The sequence below is a fragment of the Carassius carassius genome, chromosome 7 (assembly GCF_963082965.1).
Source record: "Carassius carassius chromosome 7, fCarCar2.1, whole genome shotgun sequence".
Taxonomy (NCBI): domain Eukaryota; kingdom Metazoa; phylum Chordata; class Actinopteri; order Cypriniformes; family Cyprinidae; genus Carassius; species Carassius carassius.
The window spans coordinates 38886562-38913414 of record NC_081761.1 but is presented as its reverse complement, the minus strand read 5'-3'; the positions used below and the strand labels follow the sequence as shown (position 1 = coordinate 38913414).

General features: G+C 38.3%; 2 protein-coding genes across 3 annotated transcripts; one reads left to right on the top strand and one right to left on the bottom strand.

The window, feature by feature from the left end:
• The first annotated feature begins 6 nt into the window (after positions 1-6).
• On the top strand, positions 7-13921 carry LOC132144191 (adhesion G protein-coupled receptor E5-like). 2 transcript variants are annotated; one of them, XM_059554959.1, is made up of 18 exons: positions 7-111; positions 4669-4740; positions 4865-5008; positions 5091-5219; positions 6041-6160; positions 7104-7235; positions 7324-7373; positions 7455-7541; positions 7632-7785; positions 8263-8379; positions 8464-8666; positions 8783-8953; positions 9044-9238; positions 9940-10157; positions 10293-10451; positions 10709-10880; positions 10987-11082; positions 12470-13921. In XM_059554959.1, exons 1-18 carry the CDS (start codon positions 81-83, stop codon positions 12512-12514), a joined length of 2295 nt encoding a protein of 764 aa, XP_059410942.1. In that variant the 5' UTR covers positions 7-80; the 3' UTR covers positions 12515-13921. The 2 variants fall into 2 exon arrangements, with proteins under 2 accessions (XP_059410942.1, XP_059410943.1); XM_059554960.1 differs by lacking the exon at positions 6041-6160 and having other exon boundaries at positions 5091-5129.
• Positions 13922-16703: 2782 nt separating this feature from the next.
• Positions 16704-25259, bottom strand: LOC132144315 (zinc finger protein 501-like). Its single transcript, XM_059555093.1, has 4 exons — positions 25215-25259; positions 24183-24350; positions 23814-24066; positions 16704-17729 (listed from the first exon to the last, which is right to left on the bottom strand). The coding sequence occupies exons 1-4, from the start codon at positions 25257-25259 to the stop codon at positions 16705-16707; spliced, it is 1491 nt and encodes a 496-aa protein (XP_059411076.1). The 3' UTR covers position 16704.
• Positions 25260-26853: the final 1594 nt, after the last annotated feature.

The window sequence follows — 26853 nt, the reverse complement described above, 5'->3', positions numbered from 1 at the left end:
GGAAATCAGATTTCCTTTGGGAATTTCGTATCATAAAACAAATCATAAACAGTCTGACAGCAGTTACGGTGTTTCCTAACATGGATCTGAAGAGGGCACTTCTTCTGTTGGGTGAGTAGGTGTTTGTGGTGTTGAATATCTTTGAGTTGAAGCTGGACTGGTCATTTTAGCAGATGTGTGTCCAGTATGAGAAAATAAGTGTTTGTGTGTGTAAAACAGGGAGTCTATTCTTTGAACGTTTCTCTATGAAACCAGAAAGACGTAACATCTAATCTTCACATCCCTGAATCATCTTGAAGAGACTCTTTCTTAGACAAAACACAGACACAAACACAGACAAGATAAGACTGGAAAGAAACTACATCAGAACAGTCTGTTTGTGTGTGTCTCTTGTCAACAGATTTAAATTGAATGTATTTTATGTTGGATATTAAAAGTTTTGTCTGTTAATGCTGGATTTCATTAAAGTAATTCATTTAGATCTAATTTTTGTATTAAAAAGCTGAATATAGACATCTGCGATCTTAAATATAAAGGTTCTTATTAGCATCTTTGGTTCCTTAAAGAACCTTTCCATTCCACAAAATGTTCTCATGGATTTATTTAAACAATGTCATTTACATTCAACAAAAGGCTGGTGGAATGGACTCTATTACATCACATCCAGTTTCTTTAATTATACATAAAACTTATAATTTTGAGAAAACAGTTACATTGTCTTTCTTTGGCCATAATTCAATGAATGACTCTCAAAATTCACAATTTTACTTTAGACAAGAATACAGTTTTTTTTTTTACAGTTTCCAAAATGGGGTTTTTACACCAATGCCAAAGAATCTGGGTTTCCCAAATAAACTTTCAGTGAATAGTTCTTCAAAGAACCATTTTGAAGAACATTTTAATAACCTTAAGTGAAAGAACCTTTTTTTTTTGCCAATTAAAAGGTTCCAGGAATATTGAAAGTTCTTCAAGCAAAAGGGGAAACAGCGCATTGGATTTTCAAAAGTGTTTCTCTGTCATTCTCATTGATCAGTGCAGCTCTACGTGAGAATGTGTTGCATTCAACTGTTTCACATGCTCTTGGGTTTTCCTCAGCATGGGACTGAAATCTTTTCTGACGCAGTGTAAAATCTAATGTGTGGGCGACACTTGGTGCTCATTTTGCAATGCTTAAAGTCATGTGGCAGGGTTGATTTTAGTGGTATAAATACAGGACTGTATCTAGAAGTCAACTAAATATGCTAACTATCATGTTGGCAAATCTTATTGTGAAACTTGTGGCAGTGTAACCACAGATTGTTGAGATGAACATTTGCTCGAACCTCTACTGTGCACACGCATGTTTTCCTTACACATGATGCTGAAATAGTAACTCAAATGCCACTTTACTTTTTTACTTCAAGTTTTGCTTATACAGACATGTGAAAATAAGACATCTGACAGCTGCAGGGCCATGTGATTTGTTTTATTAGTTCAACACTATTGAAAAACTCCACCGATCTACACAAAGCAAATCAAAGGTTACTGCAGCATATTTTACCACCAACAGTCAAACCGAAACCTACATACACATTAAAAGGGATGACACAAAACCGCTCACTAACCTTATACTAAAATTTTTCTACACTCACAGTTTAGACATTAGGTTTGACACTGACATATAAAACTGAAATAAATATAAAATCCAGTGTTAAATTGGTTATGCGTCTAAAAATTTCTTATTAAGAATTAACAGAGATTTAGATGTGGAGGTAAGCGTTTGCTTTAGTTGTGGTCTTCACTCTTGCCTTTTTCAATAATGGCTTTTCTGGTTGCTGTAACTGTTTATGAAACACATCGGTTAAGGTAAGAGTAACCAAGAGTAAATGTGATGAGGTTATAGGCCATTTTGGTTTTGTTAATGACAGTCGTCATGTTCCACTAATGTCATGATACTAGAGGAAATGTGAAGGAAAGTTTGTTATTGATCACAACTGCGTTTTTAAGGATATAATATGAAGAGCTTTAAAAATCCTTTGCACTGGAGTTTAGAACATCTATACTGGTTAGACACGCGGACAGCAAGAATAAACATTTACCTGTGCTGGTCATATAATTAGAATTTCATCAAAAAGTTGATTTATTTCACTAATTCCATTCAAAAAGTTAAACTTGTATATTATATTCATTCATTACACACAGACTGATATCTCAAATGTTTATTTCTTTAATTTTGATGATTATAACTGACAACTAAGGAAAATCCCAAATTCAGTATCTCAGAGAATTAGAATATTGTGAAAAGGTTCAATATTGAAGACACCTGGTGCCACACTCTAATCAGTTAATTAACTCAAAACACCTGCAAAGACCTTTAAATCAGGGGTGTCAAACTCAATTTCTAGAGGGACGGAGCCCTGCAGAGTTTTGTTCCAACCCTGCTCCAACACACAGACCATGAGGTTTTCAGATAAGCATGAAGGACTTGATGAGTTGGCTCAGGTGTGTTTAATTAGGGTTGAATCTAAACTCTGCAGGGCTCCGGCTTTCCAGGAACTGAGTTTGACATCCCTGCTTTAAATGGTCTCTCAGTCTAGTTCTGTAGGCTACACAATCATGGGGAAGACTACTGACAGTTGTCCAAAAGACGACCATTGACACCTTGCACAAGGAGGGCAAGACACAAAAGGTCATTGCAAAAGAGGCTGGCTGTTCACAGAGCTCTGTGTCCAAGCACATTAATAGAGACGAGAAGGAAAAGATGTGGTAGAAAAAAGTGTACAAGCAATAGGGATAACTGCACCCTGAAAAGAGTTGTGTAACAAAACCCATTCAAAAATGTGGGGGAGATTCACAAAGAGTGGACTGCAGCTGGAGCCAGTGCTTCAAGAACCACTACACACAGACGTATGCAAGACATGGGTTTCAGCTGTCGCATTCCTTGTGTCAAGCCACTCTTGAACAACAGACAGCCTCAGAAGCGTCTAAAATTAAAAAGGACTGGACTGCTGCTGAGTGGTCCACAGTTATGTTCTCTGATTAAAGTAAATGTTGCATTTCCTTTGGAAATCAGGGTCCCAGAGTCTGGAGGAAGAGAGGAGAGTCACACAATCCACGTTGTTTGAGGTCCAGTGTAAAGTTTCCAGTCAGTGATGGTTTGGGTGCCATGTCATCTGCTGGTGTTGGTCCACTGTGTTTTCTGAGGTCGAAGGTCAATGCAGCCGTATACCAGGAAGTTTAAGAGCACTTCATGCTTCCTGCTGCTGACCAACTTTATGGAAATGCAGATTTCATTTTCCAACAGGACTTAGCACCTGCACACAGTGCCAAAGCTACCAGTACCTGGTTTAAGGACCATGGTGTCCCTGTTCTTAATTGGCCAGCAAACTCACCTGACCTTAACCCCATAGAAAATCTATGGTGTATTGTGAAGAGGAAGATGTGATATGCCAGACCCAACAATGCAGAAGAGCTGAAGGCCACTATCAGATCAACCTGGGCTCTCATAACATGAAGTTTTTAGCACATTATCTCCTATAAATGCAGCAACATCGAAATTATAAAAGCACTAGAATTTTAGATGAATTCAAATTGCAATTAGAGACTCAGACACATGACTTTGTCATAAGTCCCTTGGCATTACATGTGTTTAATACACATAATTGAGCCAACCAAAGAGAAACTTCTCTTTTCTTCAGTGATTCTGTTTGTTAACAGCAGCTGTTCATCACTAATGCTCAATAAGCATTTAATTAATCACTTAATTATCTCATTAACTTTAACACCGCTTCGGTGTTACTTTAATACTCTTTTAGAGTGAGACTATATATGCTCCGAGAAGTGTTAATTTAACACTCAGGAATTTACTGTGTAGCAACATTAAACACAAAAAAGAGTTGCATGACTTTAGTGGGGGTGCTGGGTGAGAAATCAAGCAATACATCTGTAGCTCCATGTTAAACTAAACTAAAAGTCAGTAGGTGAGAAAAAAAAGTCTGAAAATGGTGCAAAGTGCTCTCTCGTTCAGCAGATGGACTGATTATTCTGAGAGTTGTGAGAAGTGTTCGCTTAGCACTAGCCGCAGCATGTACAGGACATTTTCAATCGCATCTGTGGTTTCCTGAACACGTACGCAATGGTTTTGGGGCATTTGTGTGTGTGGGTAGATGAATGTTTTGTGTATATATGTGAAAGTGTGTTCTGTCTGCATGCAGAAGGTTTGCAATAAAGAACTGTAACAATGCATGTACAGGCAAGTACAAGTACTCTTACAAGTCAGTTCTTTTTAGTGAACAATAAAAAGACACTGCACGACTAGTGTAGACCAGTTCAAATCATTTGTATGGGCCAGATCACTTCAAAATAATCATGAGGTACCAGTTTGGGTGATCTTTCACTGAATGAACACTGTCAGAGAATCAATTTGGCTTGATAGAGATTCTTAGACAATCCAAACGATGATTTTTACAGCAGCACAAGCTATATATGATGAAGTATTTTAACATCCACAACTTTAACAAATTAAATTGCATATATTATATCTGGTGTGACTGGAACTTTATTAAAGGGTTTAAAATGGCTTGACGGGAGGCTTTTTGTGATGGATGGAAGAATAGATACTTGTGAATAGATTCATGTATGTCTGAAGAGAATTATACAGATCTTGTTTTTTTTCTTTTTCTTGACCAGGTCTGTTCTTGGTCTTTAGTGAATCACGTAATTGTTACATTGGATTCGAACGAAGAAACAGCAGCTGTGTTGGTAATGCACACTTTATTTTTTTCAGCACAATATGTTTCTGTCTGTATGTCACTCACACAAGGGAATTTGGGTAACTGTAGTTCTCTTTTAACTTTGTACTGTTTCCTTTCTGATTGTCTTACAGATATAGATGAGTGTGTGACAGATCCGGGTCTGTGTGGTGCTTACTCCAAGTGTTTCAATACACATGGAAGTTACTACTGCAACTGTAATGAAGGATTTCGATCAACAACAGCCAATTTCACAGCAACATCGGAGGGGTGTAGGGGTACGAGAGAGGATTATGGGATACAAGAGTCCATGACTATGATTTAAATACTGTAACTAATATCAGCAACTTCCCCCAACAGATATCAATGAGTGTATTGAGAAAACACGTGAATGCATAGGTGATATGAAGTGTGTGAACACCATCGGCTCCTTCGTGTGCGTCTGTCCACCTGGATTTCATGAACCAACAACAGGCCCAGGATGTGAAGGTGAGCAGCTTCACTCATAGTGTTTTTCTCCTTTGGCTGTTAATCAAACCAAAGAACATCTTTACAATTCAGAAATCACCTTTTTTCATTAAAGGTCTGTGTTTACCTTCCAGAAATTAGGTTTGAGGTTTCTAGTTAAGATTTTGTTTAAATCTATAACTAAATAGGCCTGTATTAGATAACAGATAAAAAACACAGGGATGCAAAGCCCCGGTTAATTTCTAACCCTGATTATAACCATACAATATCTATTTGATACATAGCATTTTTTTTAAATATAATATAAGTTCACAGAATCAGTGCTTGCCACCAGCTCAGAGGAAGAAATAGCAATTATATGCCATGAAACTGTAGTATGCTACTTCTCCACATTATTTCAATATGACTTTGCATGCAGGTACCATTACTTTATCATCTGGTGAATGAAAGCATTACATTTGCCTTTGCAAAACATGTAAAAACATCTGATAGAAAGGATGTTCATTTGACACTCTGGAAATAGATCAAGCTGATTTGCATTGTGACATGTTGCATCTCATGCAGTGAGCTCTAATGTTTGACAAACGTTTTAGATCATCTTGGGTTTCTCATACAAAAAGAAACTTTGCAAACAGTACGAGTTGCTATTAATAAAACTAGTAGCAGTGGATTTGAAAGTGCTGGTTTCATCCAGAAGCACAGAGAGACAGTTGTTGACATAACTTCATTTAGTCTGGCTGATGCTATCATTAACAAAGTTCACTTAGATGTTTCCACATGAAGCTGACAAATGTTTTCCAGCGTCTCTCTAACCACTGTGTGTGTGTGTGTGTCGGCTGCAGATGTGGATGAGTGTGTGTCCTCAGTGTGTGAAGTTCACAGCAATTGCACTAACACACTTGGCAGCTTCCTCTGCATCTGTCCTCCAGGGTTTCTCAAACATGAGAACGGCTCCTGTACAGGTGAGCATCTGTCCTGCTGCTGCTAATGATGGAGAATGATTGAAACTATTAACTTTAAACTATTATTGAACCAAAGAATAAAAACCCCACTAAACAAATACTAGAGTAATGCTTCAATATTAAAAGAGGATTTTAGACATGTACACTTATAATACGATCCTCAGCATGACAAGAATTTTTACAATGGTGTTACCCAGCATGCATTGCAGCTTGAAACATTTTGTTGATTTTGACAATTGTTGAGATTCATATGCTGGATCTTTGTCTCTGTGTGTGTTTAAATAGTCTTGGCCTGCAAATTTATATATAAAGTATGTACTTTTAAAATAAATTTTCTGTAACTTTTAAAGCAGCATATAATTTGCATGCTGCAGTTTCATAGTGTCTATTTTGCAAAACCTATATTTAAGCCAGCTCATGATGATTAACTCATCATGTGAATAACAGCTTAATAGCTGCTCACTGCATAATACTGATCTCTCTGTGTCACAACACCTCAAGTGTTACTACTGAGAGATATCTAACAGAAAATCAAGAATAAAGAGCCCAACTAGAGCAAACACTGATCTCCATAATGGTGACATCATTTTAACCACGAAAAAAAACATCAACATCTGATCCTCTGTAATTCTCAATAACAGCAGGTGTTCATCACTAAAGTACAATTATCCTTTAATCATTCACTTTATTATCTTAATTATTAAGTTTAACTCTTTGAGGACTTGGGATATGATTTGAAGACTTGCTGGTGACTTGAATAGTCCCACCTCTGGTCTCGAAGACAATGATTCGTTGTGTTTAATTAGAGTTGGAGCTAAACTCTGAAGGAAAGTGGCCTGGAAGGGGCCAAGTCTGCCCACCCCGATCTAAATTCTAACAATATTATTAAATAAAACAATATCATAATAGGAAATGACATTCATACGTCTTCTCTCTCTCACAGACAAAGATGAATGTAAAGATGTTCCAGATGTTTGTGGCACAAACACCAACTGCTCCAATCATCAGGGCAGCTACAGCTGTAAATGCCACGAGGGTTACAGTAACTATGGCAATAGCCAATCAAAATGCACTGGTGAGCGTTCAGTTTGTATGTGCATATCAGTGTTCATGGTGTAGCTGCTACTGTGTGAAACAATGAACTGTTTTGTTGCTGTGTGCAGAGATGAGCTGCGACCACTTTGAGTCTGACACAGAGGACACACCTGTAAAGGTAGAATGACTCCTCATGATTATTTTGCTAGAACTTAGTGAACAATTAGTCTTCAGAGTTTGGTTTCTGTGTTTCTTCTAGTTGAAGACTTTACTGGCGCTGTTGAGGAGCAGCTGTGAGTCTCTGCGTGGCCCAAACGGCCATCAGACAGGAGAGCAGTTACTGGAGGTGAAACAAACAGCCCTCTTGCTCTTTCTGCTTGCTTCTGCATTTCTCAGTTTGATCGGGAATATTCCTCTAAATCTCACTGTTTGACAGAATTTGTTTACTTTCACCGACGAGCTGCTGTCGGGTGGAAACATTGCTGACGGGAAGATGCTGAATCATTGTCTGGACGCGGTGGAGAACAGCATGCGTCTGATTGGACCTCAGCTGAAAGACCCTGTGACCAGGATGGAGACGCACAACACCAGTGAGAAACAACATGCATTACACATATTCATTGTGTTTCTGGTCTTCAATCAGTGAAAATATTTTAAAAGATCTAAACATTCCTAAATCAAATACTTTACTTTAGATGTGAAATTAAGATATAAAGTCTGTTTTTTGAGGAAATGAACAACATATTTGAGATCGTTTAAAACAAGAACAGATGTCTGCCAATGTGGAATAAAACTTGTTTTCCTTTTGATTTAAGTAGATTTTTTTATTTAAACTCGTTTTGCTTTTCAAGTAAGCGTATGTTCAATTAGGGATCTTTATATGTCTGTACTGGATTTTCTTTATTTGCTCTTAAAAAGGTTGTTAAAAGTTTTCATAAAACCTGCAGAAACTCTGATTACTGAATGGAAATACTGTTGTGAAAAATAGATTTTATTATAAGAAGATTTTCACACATTTGTAATTGAAGACTGAAATCAGTTGTTCTGTGTGATCATGTGATTGACAGTTGCTGAGGTTGCAGTCACACGGAATCAGACTCCGCCCAGTGGGCGTGTCACTCTGAGCACAGACTCCGCCCTCTTCAGCACCAGCTGGGAAACAGTTGTAGGCAAATCATATCCAGGTACAAATAAACATGTGCACATATATGATGGTACCAATGAAACCATCAGTATTTCACGAGATGTGAATGTTCTCTTGTTCACAGGTTTTGCGTTCGCGGCTCTGGTCAGTTATAAAGATCTGAACTCATCCAGTGATCTGCTCCACAAGATGAGCAATGAGAGATCAGACGATAAAGAGACAAGTGTCACTTATCAACTCAACTCTAAAGTGGTGACAGCCGTCGTCAGTAATGCAGAAACCAAGCAGCTGTCAGAGTCGGTGACGCTCGTCTTTAGACACGTGGAGGTGAAGATACTGACAGATCAGCTTATGACCAGCACAAGATCTCACTGGAGACACACACATTTCATTTTCAGAAAATCAATCTGTTTTCTGAACTGTCAATCAATCTTCTTCTTCAGGAGAGGGTGGAGTCTGAGCGCGTGGCTTACTCTTGTGTGTACTGGGATGAGATTGAGGGGGCGTGGTCTGGGCGGGGCTGTGAGAGGACGGAGTCTAACAGCACTCATACAGTGTGTTCCTGCTCTCATCTCAGTAGTTTCGCTGTGCTCATGGCTCTCTATCCTGTCCAGGTACATCTGTGAGCCAGAAACAGGGGTTTAACATATTTAATTCAGATTCTAGATTAAATGTTGATGATTTTCCCTCTTCCTCTCCTCCAGGACTCGTTTGATTTGGTGTTGATCACGCGCGTGGGTTTAGTTCTGTCTCTGGTCTGTTTGTTTCTCTGCATCCTGACTTTCAAGTTCTGCCGCTCCATCCAAGGAACCCGAACCAGCATTCATCTCCATCTGAGCATTTGTCTCTTCATTGCAGACCTCGTATTCCTCTGTGGGATCTCCAGCACTCACAATCAGGTGTGTGTCTTATATCTTCTGTATATGGGGGCCTTAAAGTCAAAAAGGTAGAGAATCGCAAGTAGTGTTTACTGTTATGATGGTTTGACAAGGTCTCCTCCTAGAGTTTTTAAGCTACAACCACCAAACCCCAGTCCTTCAGACTGGTCCAACCCGGGTTGCTATATCTTTTTTTCACTAATCTAACTGATTTTTGTAAACTGGATCCAAAGTGCAAAAATCCCATAAGTTTTCATTGAGGGGGTGAAAACTTTTGTACAATCAGACACGTAGAGTATTTAAACTGTCTATCGCTAGCAAAACTCAACGATTATCATAGGACAATGTGTTAAATCATGGTAACAACATGCTAAGACATGTTAGCAAAATGTTAAAACATGCTAGCAACATAATTATGCTAATCATGTTTAAAAAGTGTTAATTCATTATAAAAAATTTTAAATGTTAAGCAAAAAGCTTAAATTTGTTTATGCCAGAACATGCTAGCAAAGTGCCGAATCATGCTAGCAGTATGTTAAAACATATTAGCAACATGCTTAAATGTTTTAGCAAGGTGTTAGAACGTTGATATAATTTTGTCTTCAAGTAAAGTGTATCAAGGGTTTCAAGGGTATAATTTTGTCCTCTTTGCCAAGCCAACATCAGTGTTTGTTCACAAACGTTACTCATGAAGCTGGGCTGTTTCTCTCTGTTCATCTCAGGTAGCATGTGGGATTGTGGCCGGTCTGCTTCATTTCTTCTTCTTGTCTGCGTTCTGCTGGATGCTGCTGGAGGGGGTTCAGCTTTACCGGATGGTTGTGCTGGTGTTTCACACCACATTAAAACATCTCTACATGTATTTGGTGGGATACGGAGTCCCGCTCTTCGTCGTCACAATCTCTGCCATCACCTTCCCAAAGGGATACGGCACTGATAGACAGTAAGTTGTGTGAATTTCCATGAAGTGCTGTTTGTGTTTCAGCTTTTCATGCAAAGAGTTTGACAGCTTATAAATCACAGTGTTATCTGAGTGGCTTCCAACTGTTTTATGATTATTTTGTGTGATTCGTTCCAGCTGTTGGCTCTCTCTTGATGGTAATTTCATATGGAGCTTCTTTGCGCCAGTGTGCATCATCGTCATCCTCAACAGCTTTGTCTTCATCATCACTGTGTGGAAACTGGCCGAAAAGTTCTCTAGCCTCAATCCAGACCTCTCCAAACTCCGCAACATCAGGTGAGTGTTTTTTAAAGGGTGACCATAATTTAGGTATCCAAAAAGAGGTCAGTGGGTGCAGGATTTGGTTGGTTGGTGGTTAAAGTATTGTCAAAAGAGCCCAAAGTAGCACAATGCCAAATATCAAAGCTCAAAATGTCATTTCCATACCTAAAAGACATGTCCGGGAAAAATAGGACGCATGATCACCCTAGTTTATTAAATGAGTCCAAAATAGATTCCGTCGTTGAGTCTTACTAATTTCTGCTGACTTTCAGGAGGTTTACGGTGACCGCCGTGGCTCAGATGTGTATTCTTGGAGGGATGTGGGTTTTTGGCTGCTTTCTCTTCCAGGAGAAAGGAACTCAGGTTGCATTGTACCTCTTCACCATCTTAAACAGCTTCCAGGGGGCGCTCATCTTCATCATGCACTGCCTCCTGTCCAAACCGGTATTTAAAACACACACACACCAATGCAACAAAACGAAAGCATTTCTATGTATTCTGCACAAGAGGCTTCGGTGTGTTTTCACATGTTTTGTGTCTCCCCCTTCAGGTCAGAGACGAATATTGCAAGCTGATAAGAAGCATCTGCTCACCAAAGGAGAAGAAATATTCAGAATTCAGCACCAATCAGTCCAGCAACAGTCAGGTAAATTTGCATGGCAAGACATCATCATTGACTTGGTGTCTATTGCGTTCATAAAATGCACCTAATGTCTTCAGTTTTCAAATTCTGTTTCAACATTTACAATAAATACCGTTTTGGCACTCTATAACAGATTTTAGGTGGCACATAAATTATCATCTATTTTCTTTAGTTATAGCACAAAATAAACATGAATGGAAATTTGAACTTATGTTAAAAGAATCAGTATACCTTACTGAAATGAATAGTCTCATGAAATTGATCAGTCAGAGTTTAAACTGTGTAAAAATGTAATTAAAACCAAACAATGTGTAACCTAACATCACATTTACATCAGAAAATCAATGCGGTTTCCATTAGGGTTGCAACATTTCCGGAAACTTTCCAGAAATCCCTGGAATATAAAAAAAAATCCTGGAAATTTTCCAAAATTTCTGCAATATTTCTGAAAATTTACCTTTTTGCAACCCTAGTTTCCATTAACGCTTATATATCAACTAGACTGGTTAGTGATGAACTCATTATTTAAAGTATGTTTGAATAATTCTTTAATAAAAACAAGGTTTTATTTCGGCCACCATTTAAATGTTTAAATTTTTTGCACCAACGAATTGGAGTAAGAACATAATTATTAAAAAGTTGACTAAAGCCCCTTTCACACTGCCATTCCGGCAAATACACGGGTAAAGTGTTCCGGCAATTGTTCCCAGGTCGCTAGATTTTGCACTTTCACACTGCCAGTGATTACCCGGGATATGTGCGTGCTTTCACACACAACCCGTAAAGATCCCGTAACGACACGTGACATCAGGGCATGACGTGTAATGTACGAGTCGAAAACGCTAGGCACGTTATACTGTCACTGAAGCAAGCGAACGATCTTAGCATCAGCGCGGAAAGTGAAGAACTAACTGATCTCTGCTTCATTACACTTTTCACATATTTTTCGTCGCGAACATTGATCTTCCTTCAAAACACCCGTTAAAAGATTCGCGTCATAACGCGTGTCATCACTTCGACCTGGCTTTGTTCACACAGGGCCCGTCCCGGGTCGAACCCGGGAATGTTACTAGGTCTCCGACCCGGGTTCAATGCCGGAATCAATCCCGGGACGTGTTTGCTTTCACACGGAAGACGACCCGGCAATATGCCGGGTCCGACGTGCAGTGTGAAAGGGGCTTAAAACAGGCTTATGTGCAGTTTTAAAGCTTATGTACAACTTAGCTGATTATTAAATAATAGTGATTAGTTGATGAGTAAATAAACTTTATTTCCAGTTTTTTGGTAAATGAAGGCTATAAATTCAGTTTCAGTCTTATATTAAAAATCTAATTTCAGTACATCACTAGAATATGGTTCTGCTTCTAACCGTGACCTCTGACCTCTACAGCAACCTCTGCGGAGCCATCAGACCACAGGGGAGTCCAAGATATAGAGCGGCTGTCAGTCCTGGAGGACCCGTGTAGATGTTTGACCTTAACAGACACATGTTAGTCTCACAGAGCTTTCGTTCTGCAGCACATGGGACCCCGTTCCATTGAGGGGATCTGTTACTGCTTTCTTTCTCTCTGTTAGGCAAGAATTTCAGGTCTTGACTCGTCACATGACCTAGACATATCAGCTAAAACCGATAAATCAATAAAATGTGCAGGGAAGTTTTCTTTCTCTCATGGACATTGGAGACACTTTAGCTGTTCTGTATATGTGCCTTTAGTGGAGAACGTCTTTTATTACAGGCAAAAGGCAGCTTTTATTTGCTTATATATGAAAATGTTGTGAAGATGGTATTTGTAGAAACTCGCCTCCTATGGGCCTTATGATAAAGGTTGTATTCTCTGAAGCCTTAATCGATTATCAATCACAAACCACCGCGTTTATATGATCTGCACTTACACGCCACTTTATGTATTTAAGCTGTTGGGAAATTTAACCCGTTTATGTGAAAAACGGATGAGAGGTACTTTAGATTCATAAAGCTACTTAAACAGAGCCGGAGTTTCATTGCACAGAGCAGGTGACAAATAACGTTCATTTTACTATAATATTGTGGAGAGATAAATAATTTGAGATTCTTATGATGTGTCCAAGGGGTTTTCTCAGATGCACAATAAAACGCAATAAAGTGAATGTTGGCTTAGCGAAACAGGCCAATAAAAGATGATTAACTACTATTATTTTTTCTTTTAATTATACAAATATCATAGACACTTGTTCTCAGTGAATCCGCAACCACTGAAATTTAGAAATATTTAGAAACAGATGTAAACATAACAAAGCCGTGTTTGCTGGAATCATGGAACTCTGAATTACTTTTACGAAATTAATTACTTGCAGAGTTATATTCATAACTCATTAAGCAGTTTCAAAAGCAGCCACCACTGTGACGTAAACTATGTTATCATACAATAACAAACTACTGGACATGCAACAATTTTTTTGGTTATGTGGAGAAAGAATGCTTTGATGGCACAATGCCGGATGCGTTGACTGCCTGTGCTCACACACGTTTTCTTTCTTGTCAAAACTAAAGCATATTTTGGGCTTTAGTGTTTCTATTTTGAGTACAATGTGATTTTGTAAAGGGATAAATCTAAACAGAAAGTTTTACACCCATTGCTTCTGCAACAAAGTTGTCTTTACTTGCTCTCTATTGTATGTGTAATGATATTTGATAAGAAACAAATGTTTAATTTACATTTTCCATAAAATATTTTTATCTTTTGTAGAATTATTTTTTTTTTTTTTTTGGCTGTTATTTTTGTACTTGAAATAAGGGTAATTTTTAGCCCTGATGTGGTACTTTGATGTTTTTCCAAAAAGTATTAAATAACTGCTAAAAGAAGCTGTGGCTGATTTCTGTTTTGTGTTCCCAGGGCTTTTTCTAGCCATTTTGACGTCCTTGGTGAAATCTCTATTGAACCCTTGGTTGTGTTGCGTGTATTTGCATCTCGTTAAACTCTCGCGGCCACAGTAAAAAAAACCTTTGTATAAACTACATATAAAAGCCGGATCAGTGGCATAAATACAGCTATTTATTCCTTTACTACTCATTAACACGTGAACTTCCCCTTTAAATAATGTTACGCTGTTCCTTTTAAGTGCTGTTAGGAGTGAATGAATTGATGCATTAATTCAACACTTCTGTAAGGATGCATTGAATTCGTCAAAGCAGTTTAATAAATCATGTATTGATCTCATGAATTAGCGAATTTTACTACACCAATATTTCTTAATTGGCTGTTATAAAGTTTATATGGGAATATTACATGACACACTGATCCTTTAATAATGCATTGTTGCAAAAACACACACCTGCATGATTTATCAGCTGCCACAAATACGGTTGGAACAAAATACTGATTTTGTGAACTTTATTTACAGTATCAATATTTTAAATTGCCATTTGAACTTAGTTTTATTGCAAGGCAGAAAAACAAACAAACAAAAAGAAAAAAAACAACCTTGCCAAAGCGCTGATAAAGCCCATTGATCTAATGGCATTGATGAGTGCCCCAAATGCAAACTTTGCTGGCAACAATCAATCAGCAACTGACAGCACTCTGAACCAGTGGCTTACAGGCATCATCAGTTTGACAGTACTCTAGCCCAATGATGTTGGGGGATCCAGTGGGGGCGGCAGTCAAAGTTTCAGGGTGACCATGCCACTCTTTATCACTAACCTGCTAAAATATAGTGCGAGTACGTGCGCTCATTGGTGCCCCCTTCAGCTGGTGGAGCCCTAGGCGACAGAAACAGTACTGTGTTTTCCCATGAGTGGCCTTGCCTAATGCACCATAAATATATATTTTAATTATATATCCTACATCCATTTGCACAATAAAGTAATTGGAAGGAAAAACACAAAAACACCTTTTCCATCCAGAAGATAAGTTTTTACCCAGTAAATATCTTCCCTTACATGGCAGCACCAATGCTCTTACATTCTGAGAAAAGATCTTTCTTGATTACGTGAACTTATTCCAATGAAAATCATCCCAGCAAATTTTCCCTTAATGGTAGCAATTGGTTCCCTTTTGAGTGTTTGGAAAGCCAATAATGACATTATTTTTTCAAAATCATTAAATATTGTTCCCAGAACAGTACAGGAATTAAATTTTTTTGACTTTCCTCAATGGTTACTTTGCCATGTAAATAAATAAATAAATGTTTATCGCAACAAACAATACAGGGAATATAAAGGTTATGCAGTGTTTTATCTTTAAACTTGATCACTTAATTCAATTTCTCTAATATTTCTATCCGTAGTCTTCCCTAGGCTTGAGACCATTTATGTCAATTTTATTCATACAGCACTATTAGACACAACCGTGTGTTGACCAATGTGCTTTGCAACAATAAAAACATTTCAATAAGACAATACAAAAAAATATTACTATAAAACAGTATAGTAGAAAATTCTCAGTTTCAAAACACCAAATCAAAATGGTAAGTTTTCAACATAGATTTAAAAACCGATAGTAAAGGTGCAGATTTAATACAGAGGAGCAAGGCTTTCTACAATCTAGGGGCAGCTACCAAGAAAGTGCGGTCACCCCTGCATTTAAGCCTCGACTTAGGGATGCATAATAATCTCTGCTTGGACGAATGGAGAGACGAGGGGCCGGTGTTCAGTCAAAAAGTCAGAAAGATGGGTAGGGGCCAAACATTAGTAATAAAGCTCTAGTATTACTTATGACAATTCTGCTTGTATTTTAGCGTTTAGATGCACAATTATCTTTGGATGCCTGGAGACTTTGCAAATATGACAGAGTAAACAAAATTTTACTCTCTGCAAATTAAAGTTATTAATGGTTATTTCTAGCCAAGATGTGGCAATATTAAAATACTTCCAAAAGAAGAGGTTTTGTGTTCACATTAGTGGTGGGAATTTGGATTCTTTCAAGGGATTTGTTCATTTTCAGTTTGTTCACTAAAATTATTCGTTCTGATTGGTTCAGTGACCATTTCTTCATATTACATAAATATGCCAGGAGGTGGCAAAAGGGTGTCTTCTGTGTTATGTTTTAAAGGGATTAATCACTTACCCCAAGTCTCAGGAGTATCCCCCAGCCTGCGAGGGGCGATGGGGGTATGCAAAAGTGGGGTGGGGCCAAGACTATGACTATGACTTCCCGTGACTATGAATGTTTTTACATTGTAACAAAGTCAAAGGACTATTCTGACGTAGTTTTTCATACTTTTATGGACCTTGACACTGTCATTTACTGTCTATGGGACAGTCTTAAGCCTCCAGGTTTTCATACAAAAAATCTTAAAAGCTTAGTTCGTCTTCAGAACTCAATTTAAGGTTTTGGAACAACATGGAGGTAAGTGATTAATGACAAAATGTAATTTTAGGGTGGAGTAACCCTATCAATATATAAAGTTTAAATAAGTTGTTCAAGATGACCAAAGCACTGACCCGGTACACTCTCATTTATTTCGTTTATGAACAAGATATGTACCAGTTGAATCTACTCGAGAAGATCTCTTGATCTCGGTTCAGACCCGTTCAGTGAAGGGTATATTCGTTCCATACATTCAACAAATCACGTGCTCCATCACATCTCAGACTCAAAGACTATTGGCTCAAGCCTTAGTCATTCTTTGACAAAAGAATAAAAGTCACTCTGATGATTCTGGAGCAGTTTGTTCTTTAGCGTGTTTGTTCTGGTGGGTCTGGAAACTACCTAAATAAGCGAATCTCTCGCTGCAGTTGGAGCAGGAGTAAGGTTTCTCTCCTGTATGAACTCGCTGATGGACCTTAAGGACGTCTGATCGAGAAAACGTCTTGTCACATTGTGAGCATTTGAACGGTCTTTCTCCAGTATGAATCCTCTTGTGGTTTTGCAAAGTACTAAGTCTACTGAAACTCTTTCCACAAATGCTGCAGTGATATGGTTTTTCTCCGGTGTGGACTCGCTTATGAGCTAAAAAACAATCCGGATTAGCAAAGCCTTTCCCGCAGTGGGAGCACAGATATGGTTTCTCTCCAGTGTGAATCCTATCATGATAATTCAGATCACATCGTTTACGGAATCGTTTGTCGCAGTGTTTGCACTGAAACGGTTTCTCACCTGGTTTCTCATCAGAATGGATTTTCTGGTGTGACTTTAGACAGTCAGAGGTTCTGAAGGTTTTCCCACATTCACTGCACTGATACGGTCTCTCATTAGTGTGAACACTCACATGTCTCCTCATTTGAGATCCATTTATGAAGCTCTTCTTGCAGTGCGGACACTTGTATGGTCTTTCACCCGTGTGGATTCGCTTATGAACAACAAGATTTCCTTTGGTGCTGAAATACTTGTCACATTCGCTGCAGTGGAAAGACTTTTCACCGTGAGTCTTTAAGTGAAGTTTTAGTCTAGAATGAATGAAAAAAATCTCCCCGCACTGTTCACAGTGATACTCCTTCTTCCCGCTGTGCTCTTTTGAATGAAGTCTCCTCTCTTCTGCGGTAGGAAAGCTGATGTTGCATATCTTACAGCTGAAGTCTTTCTGTTCTGTGTGTTTTCTCTCGTGTCTCTTTAAATTACCCACTGAACTCAGTGTTTTTCCACAGGTGCTGCAGGAGAAACTCTTGACCGTCAGCTGCTCTTTTGATGTTAAGTCTGTTTCTGCATCAGAAGATGAACAGCCCTTGTCATCTGAAATGAAACAAAATGTATACTTTTTATATATATATACACAACCCGAATTCCGGAAAAGTTGGGACGTTTTTTAAATTTTAATAAAATGAAAACTAAAGGAATTTCAAATCACATGAGCCAATATTTTATTCACAATAGAACATAGATAACGTAGCAAATGTTTAAACTGAGAAATTTTACACTTTTATCCACTTAATTAGCTCATTTAAAATTTAATGCCTGCTACAGGTCTCAAAAAAGTTGGCACGGGGGCAACAAATGGCTAAAAAAGCAAGCAGTTTTGAAAAGATTCAGCTGGGAGAACATCTAGTGATTAATTAAGTTAATTGATATCAGGTCTGTAACATGATTAGCTATAAAAGCTTTGTCTTAGAGAAGCAGAGTCTCTCAGAAGTAAAGATGGGCAGAGGCTCTCCAATCTGTGAAAGACTGCGTAAAAAAATTGTGGAAAACTTTAAAAACAATGTTCCTCAACGTCAAATTGCAAAGGCTTTGCAAATCTCATCATCTACAGTGCATAACATCATCAAAAGATTCAGAGAAACTGGAGAAATCTCTGTGCGTAAGGGACAAGGCCGGAGACCTTTATTGGATGCCCGTGGTCTTCGGGCTCTCAGACGACACTGCATCACTCATCGGCATGATTGTGTCAATGACATTACTAAATGGGCCCAGGAATACTTTCAGAAACCACTGTCGGTAAACACAATCCGCCGTGCCATCAGCAGATGCCAACTAAAGCTCTATCATGCAAAAAGGAAGCCATATGTGAACATGGTCCAGAAGCGCCGCCGTGTCCTGTGGGCCAAGGCTCATTTAAAATGGACTATTTCAAAGTGGAATAGTGTTTTATGGTCAGACGAGTCCAAATTGGACATTCTTGTTGGAAATCACGGACGCCGTGTCCTCCGGGCTAAAGAGGAGGGAGACCTTCCAGCATGTTATCAGCGTTCAGTTCAAAAGCCAGCATCTCTGATGGTATGGGGGTGCATAAGTGCATACGGTATGGGCAGCTTGCATGTTTTGGAAGGCTCTGTGAATGCTGAAAGGTATATAAAGGTTTTAGAGCAACATATGCTTCCCTCCAAACAACGTCTATTTCAGGGAAGGCCTTGTTTATTTCAGCAGGACAATGCAAAACCACATACTGCAGCTATAACAACAGCATGGCTTCGTCGTAGAAGAGTCCGGGTGCTAACCTGGCCTGCCTGCAGTCCAGATCTTTCACCTATAGAGAACATTTGGCGCATCATTAAACAAAAAATACGTCAAAGACGACCACGAACTCTTCAGCAGCTGGAAATCTATATAAGGCAAGAATGGGACCAAATTCCAACAGAAAAACTCCAGCAACTCATAGCCTCAATGACCAGACGTCTTCAAACTGTTTTGAAAAGAAAAGGAGATGCTACACCATGGTAAACATGCCCCGTCCCAACTATTATGAGACCTGTAGCAGAAATCAAAATTGAAATGAGCTCATTTTGTACATAAAATTGTAAACTTTCTCAGTTTAAACATTTGCTATGGTATCTATGTTCTATTGTGAATAAAATATTGGCTCATGTGATTTGAAAGTCTTTTAGTTTTCATTTTATTAAAATTTAAAAAACGTCCCAACTTTTCCGGAATTCGGGTTGTATATATATATATATATATATATATATATTTGATATTTGTTTGTGTCACTCAGGAAACGTGGAGATTCTGTAATATCTGAGTGTAGGGGTGAACAAATTATAAAATAAAATAAAAAAATCACAATGTGGTTTAGTGAAGTAATCAAATTGCCTAAAACCAACAGATTAAATAAACCCATGCATAGAGTTTGGAAATTCAGCATTCATATTTATAATGTCATTTTACAGTATAATAATACTATTGCAACCACAATGTATTTCTGTCATGATTTTATTATTTATTATAATAAATTTAAATTAGATTTTTGGCCCAACTGTGCAGTCTTGCAGACACAGGAAATCTGGCATACTTAAAAAACTTATTCTAGATCTAATTCTCAACACAGAGAGGAAAAAATACTATCACTTGCCACTATGTTCCCAAGGAGAGGTGTAGGGGCCAGAAAGTCCTGCCATATGTTTATTCCACCCATGAACTCAAACAGATGATTTCAACAGGGGAGGAATCAAGTCATTCATTTCAAGTCACAAGCAAGTCTCAAGTAAAATCCCAAATCTTCAAAGAGTTCAAGTTAATGAGACAGTTAAGTGACTAATTAAATGCTGATTGTGCATTAGTGATGAACACGTGCTGTTATTGAGAATTACAGGGGATCAGATGTTGATGTTTCATTGGTTAAAATGATGCCACCATCATGGAGATCAGTGTGATCATCTTTAAGCAGGGCTCACACTACAGGATTTTGCGGTCGCGGACCCCCGGATCGTGACTAGGGATTACCCGATCTGATCCACGTCATCGGTATCGTGTAGATAGTAAGCCCTGCCCTTTGAGGTTTGACCTCTGACGCAAATTACTCCACGATCTGCTTTTGAAAAAATATGATTGTATTATGCTGCAGCTGCAGTTCTGGCGCCAAGGAATGAATATACTTCACCAGCCAACATCTCCATTACCATTTACCATTTATATCTATGTTCAGTACCACCGCTAAATATCCACCATACTTTTTCATATTTTGTTACCTTAATGTAACAAGCTTTGTCTTTTTTATAGGGATATTAGTTTGGCTATAATGCCCAAACAGCTTGAAAAATAGAAAAACCAACATGACAAACAATCATGACATTTCGAAAAAAGATTTTGTTGCAATTTTGTAATTTTTGTCATATCGCCCACCCGAACAAAAAAATACACCCTACCCATCCCCCCAACCATGCTGCTGTTTAAATGGTTTTAACTTTAAACCTGTTGGTAGCTTTAATTACTGAAGTACATGTATTTTTATTGGTTTATTTTTTATTTATTTTTGTAGTGTTTGAATAAAGGGTGGTCTTTCTTAATCAACTTTTGTTGTGGACTATATACTGGAGAAGTATTTGTTCTCCATTTGAGTGAGATGTTTTAAGGTGGCTAATTGAGCAAAGTGCTTCCATTTATTTTATTATTATTAGTAATATTAGTTCAAGAATAAAATGAAAATATCGGATTGATATCGGCATCGGAAAATAGCCAAAGCTTCGGTATCGGAAGTGAAAAAGTGGTATTGTGACCAAATGAGCAGGGCAGCAACATGATCCAAACTTGTCTTGAGCTATCACAGATGCTAAGATATTTTCAAACCTGTTTGGTATTAGGCCACATGATCTCATAATGTGAACAACACAATGACAAGATGGAACTAATCCGGCTAATCGCAGTGTCGATGGTAAAAACACTCTTTTCATGCATATTTAGTGTAATTTGATCCTGTTTAACGAGTGGCTTAACCCGCTAGCATCGCAACGTGCATATTTATACCTGTTGTTTTATTTATTTCAGAATCTACCTCAAATACACTTACATGTGTAAAATCTTGTGCAATAAAGGGTCAAACTAAATATGATGACTCCGACACCCTGACAAGAGTTCTGCAGCGGTCAATATCTATTAACCAGCATTCAGTGGGGCAATCCCCAACACTTTTAATAATTCATAGTAATGAACTGCGAAAAAAGTCCTATTAAATTAAAATTAAATAAAAAATTAAATGTATGCATTTAGCAGACGCTTTTATCCAAAGCGACTTACAGTGCATTCAGGCTATCAATTTTTACTTATCATGTGTTCCCGGGGAATCGAACAAAACAATTGCTTAAAAATAGGAAGAAAAAAAAAGACTGTATCAGTTCTGGCTTTTAGACATGAAAACTTATCACATGATCCTCAAAAGTGGTGATGATAATTATTGTCAGCATTATTAACAATTTTGATTGTAATCAGGCCAGCTCATGATGGCTAACTAATCATATAAAAACGGCTAATATCTGCTCACTGCTTTACAACCTCACATGCATTGTAACTTGAGACTTGCTTGTGACTTGAAAGGAATGACTTAGGCTGTATTCCACTCCACTTTTAGACACGCACTTGCAAACTTCCCTAAGCACTTCCCCTCAGGAGAATCCCCACCGCCAATCTGAAGTGGAGCGAGTATGTTTCATATACACACTTCATGCCACTGGATGCAACAATATTACGACGTCATCACAGATTGTGTTTAATTTATCTCCACCCCAAACAACTCTATAACATTCAGGTGCATCTCAATAAACTAGAATGTTGTGGAAAAGTTCATTTATTTCAACTCAAATTGTGAAACTTCAATGCACTAAACTAAATTCAATGCACACAGACTGAAGTAGTTTAAGTCTTTGGATCTTTTAAATGTGATGATTTTGGCTCAAATTTAACAAAAACCCACCAATTCACATCTCAACAAATTTTAATCGTTCATAAGACCATTGAAAAAATATATAATATTTTCAGTCAATTGTTGGCCTTCTGGAAAGTATGTTAATTTACTGTACATGTACTCAGCACTTGGTAGAGGCTCCATTTGCTTTAATTATGGTCTCTATTCGCTGTGGCATGGAGGTGATCAGTTTATGGCACTGCTGAGGTGGTCTGGAAGCCCAGGTTTCTTTGAAAGTGGCCTTCAGCTCATCTGCATTGTTTGGTCTCGTTTCTCCTCTTCCTCTTGACAATAGCCCATAGATTCTCTCTGGGGTTCAGGTCTGGTGAGTTGCTGGCCAGTCAACACACCAACACCATGGTCATTTAACCAACTTTTGGTGCTTTTGGCAGTGTGGGCAGGTGCCAAATCCTTCTGGAAAATGAAATCAGCATCTTCAAAAAGCTGGTCAGCAGAAGGAAGCATGAAGTGCTCAAAAATTTCTTGGTAAACGGGTGCAGTGACTTTGGTTTTCACGAAAAACATTGGACTAACACCAGCAGAGGACATTGCACCCCAAATCATCACAGACTGTGGAAATTTAACACTGGACTTCAAGCAGCTTGGGCTATGAGCTTCTCCACCCTTCCTCCAGACTCTAGGACCTTGGTTTCCAAATGAAATACAAAACTTGCTCTCATCTGAAGAGGACTCTGGACGACTGGGCAACAGTCCAGTTCTTCTTCTCCTTAGCCCAGGTAAGATGCCTCTGATATTGTCTGTGGTTCAGTAAATCTCTTGACACATCTGTGTGTGGTGGCTTTTGATGCCTTGACCCCAGCCTCAGTCCATTCCTTGTGAAGTTCACCCAAATTCTTGAATTGATTTTGCTTGACAATCCTCATAAGGCTGTGGTTCTCTCGGTTGGTTCTCGGTTCTTCCACACTTTTTCCTTCCACTCAACTTTCTGTCAACATGCTTGGATACAGCACTCTGTGAACAGCCAGCTTCTTTGGCAATGAATATATTAATACAACTTGTTAATACACAAGTTTCACAATTTGAGTCGAATTACTAAAATAAATGAACTTTTCCACAACATTACACTTTATTGACATGCCCCTGTATAAATTAGTTTTTTCTACATTTATAACAGCCCAAGCATGCCTATATACATATAGGATGCTGCACCACACAAATTCATAAGGGAAAAAATGTGAACAATAAACCAACAAGTGTATTCTAAGTGCTCAAGGGCTTCCCAGTTCAGCCCATTCCAAGCGTTCAGCCAAAAGTGGGCACTCAAACAACGTAATCAATGATGTACATACGAGTAAATTAGACGTTGATTCCTCCTCTGATGAAATCAGCTGACTTAATGGGAGGAACAAACATATGGCAGGGCTTTTACTTTCTGACCCCTGGACTATCCACCTCTTTTCTCAAGTATATCAGAAAACCTTCTCTCAAACCAGATCTGATCATCAGAGACCATCAGCCAATATGAACCTGATCCTGCAGAGTCTCTGCTGACATTCAAGTGTCATATAAATAACATACAGACATAAAAAATAGAAACAGACCTGGAGGAATGAAGTCTTCATCATCATCATTATCCCCATTATTCTCATCACCATCTTCATCATCTTCCTCCCCATTCTCCTCCTCCTCCTCCTCCTCATCAGTGTGTTGTTGTTGTTTCTCTGCGGTGGTTTCTTCTCCTCTGCTCTCGATCAGGTTCCTGCAGTCCACCAGTTTGACGGAGCACATCTTCAGCGGCGTCTGCAGCATCTGCTGTTCTCCAGCGTTACAGTCAGAGGTTTGATCAGTGGATTCATGATCCTGAGCGTCAGTATAACAGAGTAAAGTGAGGCTGAGCTCTGAGTCCTGTGTGTCTCTGGATCTCTGATCTCTGACGCTCCAGACTGAATCCTGAGCTTCTGTCCCATCAGTCTCACGCACCCAAACCTGCTCCACATCCTGACAAACACAATCAGTAATATATCTAGTGAGAGTATGATTAACAATAAGACATTGATTCACACAACAATCAGTCCATATTAGCAGCTAAAGATGAAATGAAGATCTGTTCAAACCTCTCTGTTCAGTTTGTCTCCTCTTTCTCTCAGCTTTGCCTCCAGTGAAGCCACCTCTTTCTTCAGCTGACAGATTTCTGTGATGAAATCCTCAATATCCAGCATGGACAGATCAGTTCCTACTGATTTACAGCAGACCACATCCACCTGCGCTTTCATGCTCAACATCTGAACACAAACACAACACGATTATTACAAGATGCATTTATAATGGACTGATCAAACTACAAATCTGAGCAGAACTACACAGAAATTAATAAATAAAATTAGTTTCTGGAGAATATTCAGAAACATTATTGTCAGATATAAATGTATCCATTTAGACACATTTGTTTAGTTTCACTGTAGAATACGAATGCCAGCTATATAATATTTTATTTAAATGTAGCACATAATTGTAACTGCATTTAATGAACTAGGCTATACATTGTTGCTTAAATATGACTATATGTGGGATTGAATCGATTTTAGGCATCCTTCAAAAGTGTCCAGCATACAAATATCACAATTATATGGTTAATGTAAGTAAAACAATGGTGCATCTGTGCTTAGCCTAATGTGGTTTTATTACAAATATCTCATTTATAAAACTGTGGTTTTAAACTATGGTTACTTTATAAAAAAAAAAAAAAAGGTTAATGTTCCTAAACCAGATTTGGATAAGGAACGCTTCATTTAAGCTCATTAAAAACAGCATATCACCAAGAACATAAATAGTTAAAACACGTACCGTGCCACCAACCGTCTTTCTTTCTGCAGTGCTTTTACCGTTGAGCTAAGATCGCAGTCGCGTCACAGCGCCTCCTACAGTACAGTGAGAGAAGTGTCTTCTTCGTTCATGTTTAACAGCGGTTGGCATTCAACTTCAATTACCGCCACCTTCTGCACTGGAGTATGAACCGGAGCTAGACAAAGATAACTATATCTATAAAGACGACATACTTTCTATTCTCCAATTTCTTCCACCCACTAGAGCCAACCCAATACCCATCAGTTCAATACAGATAAACATTTAGACAGTCTCTTATGTACTTTGATTCCCATCTCTGGAACTCCAAACGCAAACTGTTTGCCCATCTGTTTAAATATCCAGATACCCTTTATACTCCTTTTTCGGATAATTACAAAACACTTCAAATAAGTGACTATTTAATATCTTCATATCCACAATAGGTTTAGAGAAGTGTCTGTCTAGTCAGCAGTTCTTAAACATAAACTGTGTTTATTAGTTGTTCTACAGTAAAATAAAAATGTAATTCATTCAAATTATTATGGCAAATGGGATGTTATTAAACTGCAATGAAATTCAATAGCGAGTGACCACACAAACAGAAATATTTTTTGGGAAAACAATGTTTTTGCTGTTATTTCTGTACTTATTTCCCAAGCCCACTGCACCATTATAGTATAGGTAAATATATTATTGCATTTCTATGTCTGAATCAGTTCTATGAATGGGAGAAAGTGCAACATGAAATAAAAATATAAAAAAATCTGTAAAAGTACAGAATTATAAGAGTTTTTGAGATCAAAAAATGACAAAAAAGTAGCTTGTCCTAATTCATATACTGCATCTGAAAAAAAATATTACTTTGCATTTGCTTTAAAAGTTTCACACATGTTGTCATTATTGCATGATCTACCAGAGTTGCTTTATATGTATGCTTATCATATGTATGCTTTAGTCCTGTTAGATTGATTTCAGTAAAAGTTTAGATTACAGCAGCCCCATCATTCAAGTATCTTACACTGGCGACAAGTGTGCAGATAAGTCAATGACAACTGTTAAAGTGAATGAAATACACCGCTGTCTAGGTGCAAACATGACTATGCTCGGCCACATCAAAGAATCGGATGAATGCTCAAGTAATTCTTTTGAAGAATATATATTGAAAGACGAATGTTTTTCCATGCAAATGAAATTGAGGATGATGCAAAGAAATGTTCCATGCTGCTCAGTGTGTGTGGTGCTAAAACATATTCCACATTACGTTTACAGTTGGATGAGGAGCTGAATAAATTGATGGCTCAAAGAATTTTGAAGCAGCTTCCACTGGATGACAAAGCAGCCGCTAACTGACTATTAACACTCAAAACAGACTTTTCCAGGCTTTACGATTGCAGTCTGACAAGAGTGTCAACAGTCGTTTCAATATTTAAAAAATATATGGACACCTTGCTTGCAGGAATCCCAGGTGTCCCAGCCATACTTGGATGACATTGTAATTTCAGACAAATCCATCGAGGAACATAACGCACAGCTAAGGGTTATACTGAAGTGCTTTGCTGAAGCCAGTTGTGACTAAAAAATAAAGAATGACATCAAAGCACCCTGTGAAAAAGTGAAAGCTATACAAAAGGCCCTGCCTCCATGTAACAAGACAGAACTCCAGACGTTCCTAGGGCTTCTTAACTTTTACAACTGTAGTCTTCCCAACAAAGCCACTGAACCCCTGCATTGCCTTCTTAACCACTCCACTTGTGTTCAGCCAAAATGGTAAAACGTATAAGGTACAGGCAGATAATGACGAAAAGAAACCCCTGGTAGTGGTTCACGATGACTCACCCTATTGGCTTGGGGCTTTATTGTTCCATTTTCAAATGATGGCCAGAAAAAGCCCTTTTCCTTTGCATCCAGAACAATGATCACCACTGAGCTGAATTATGCCCA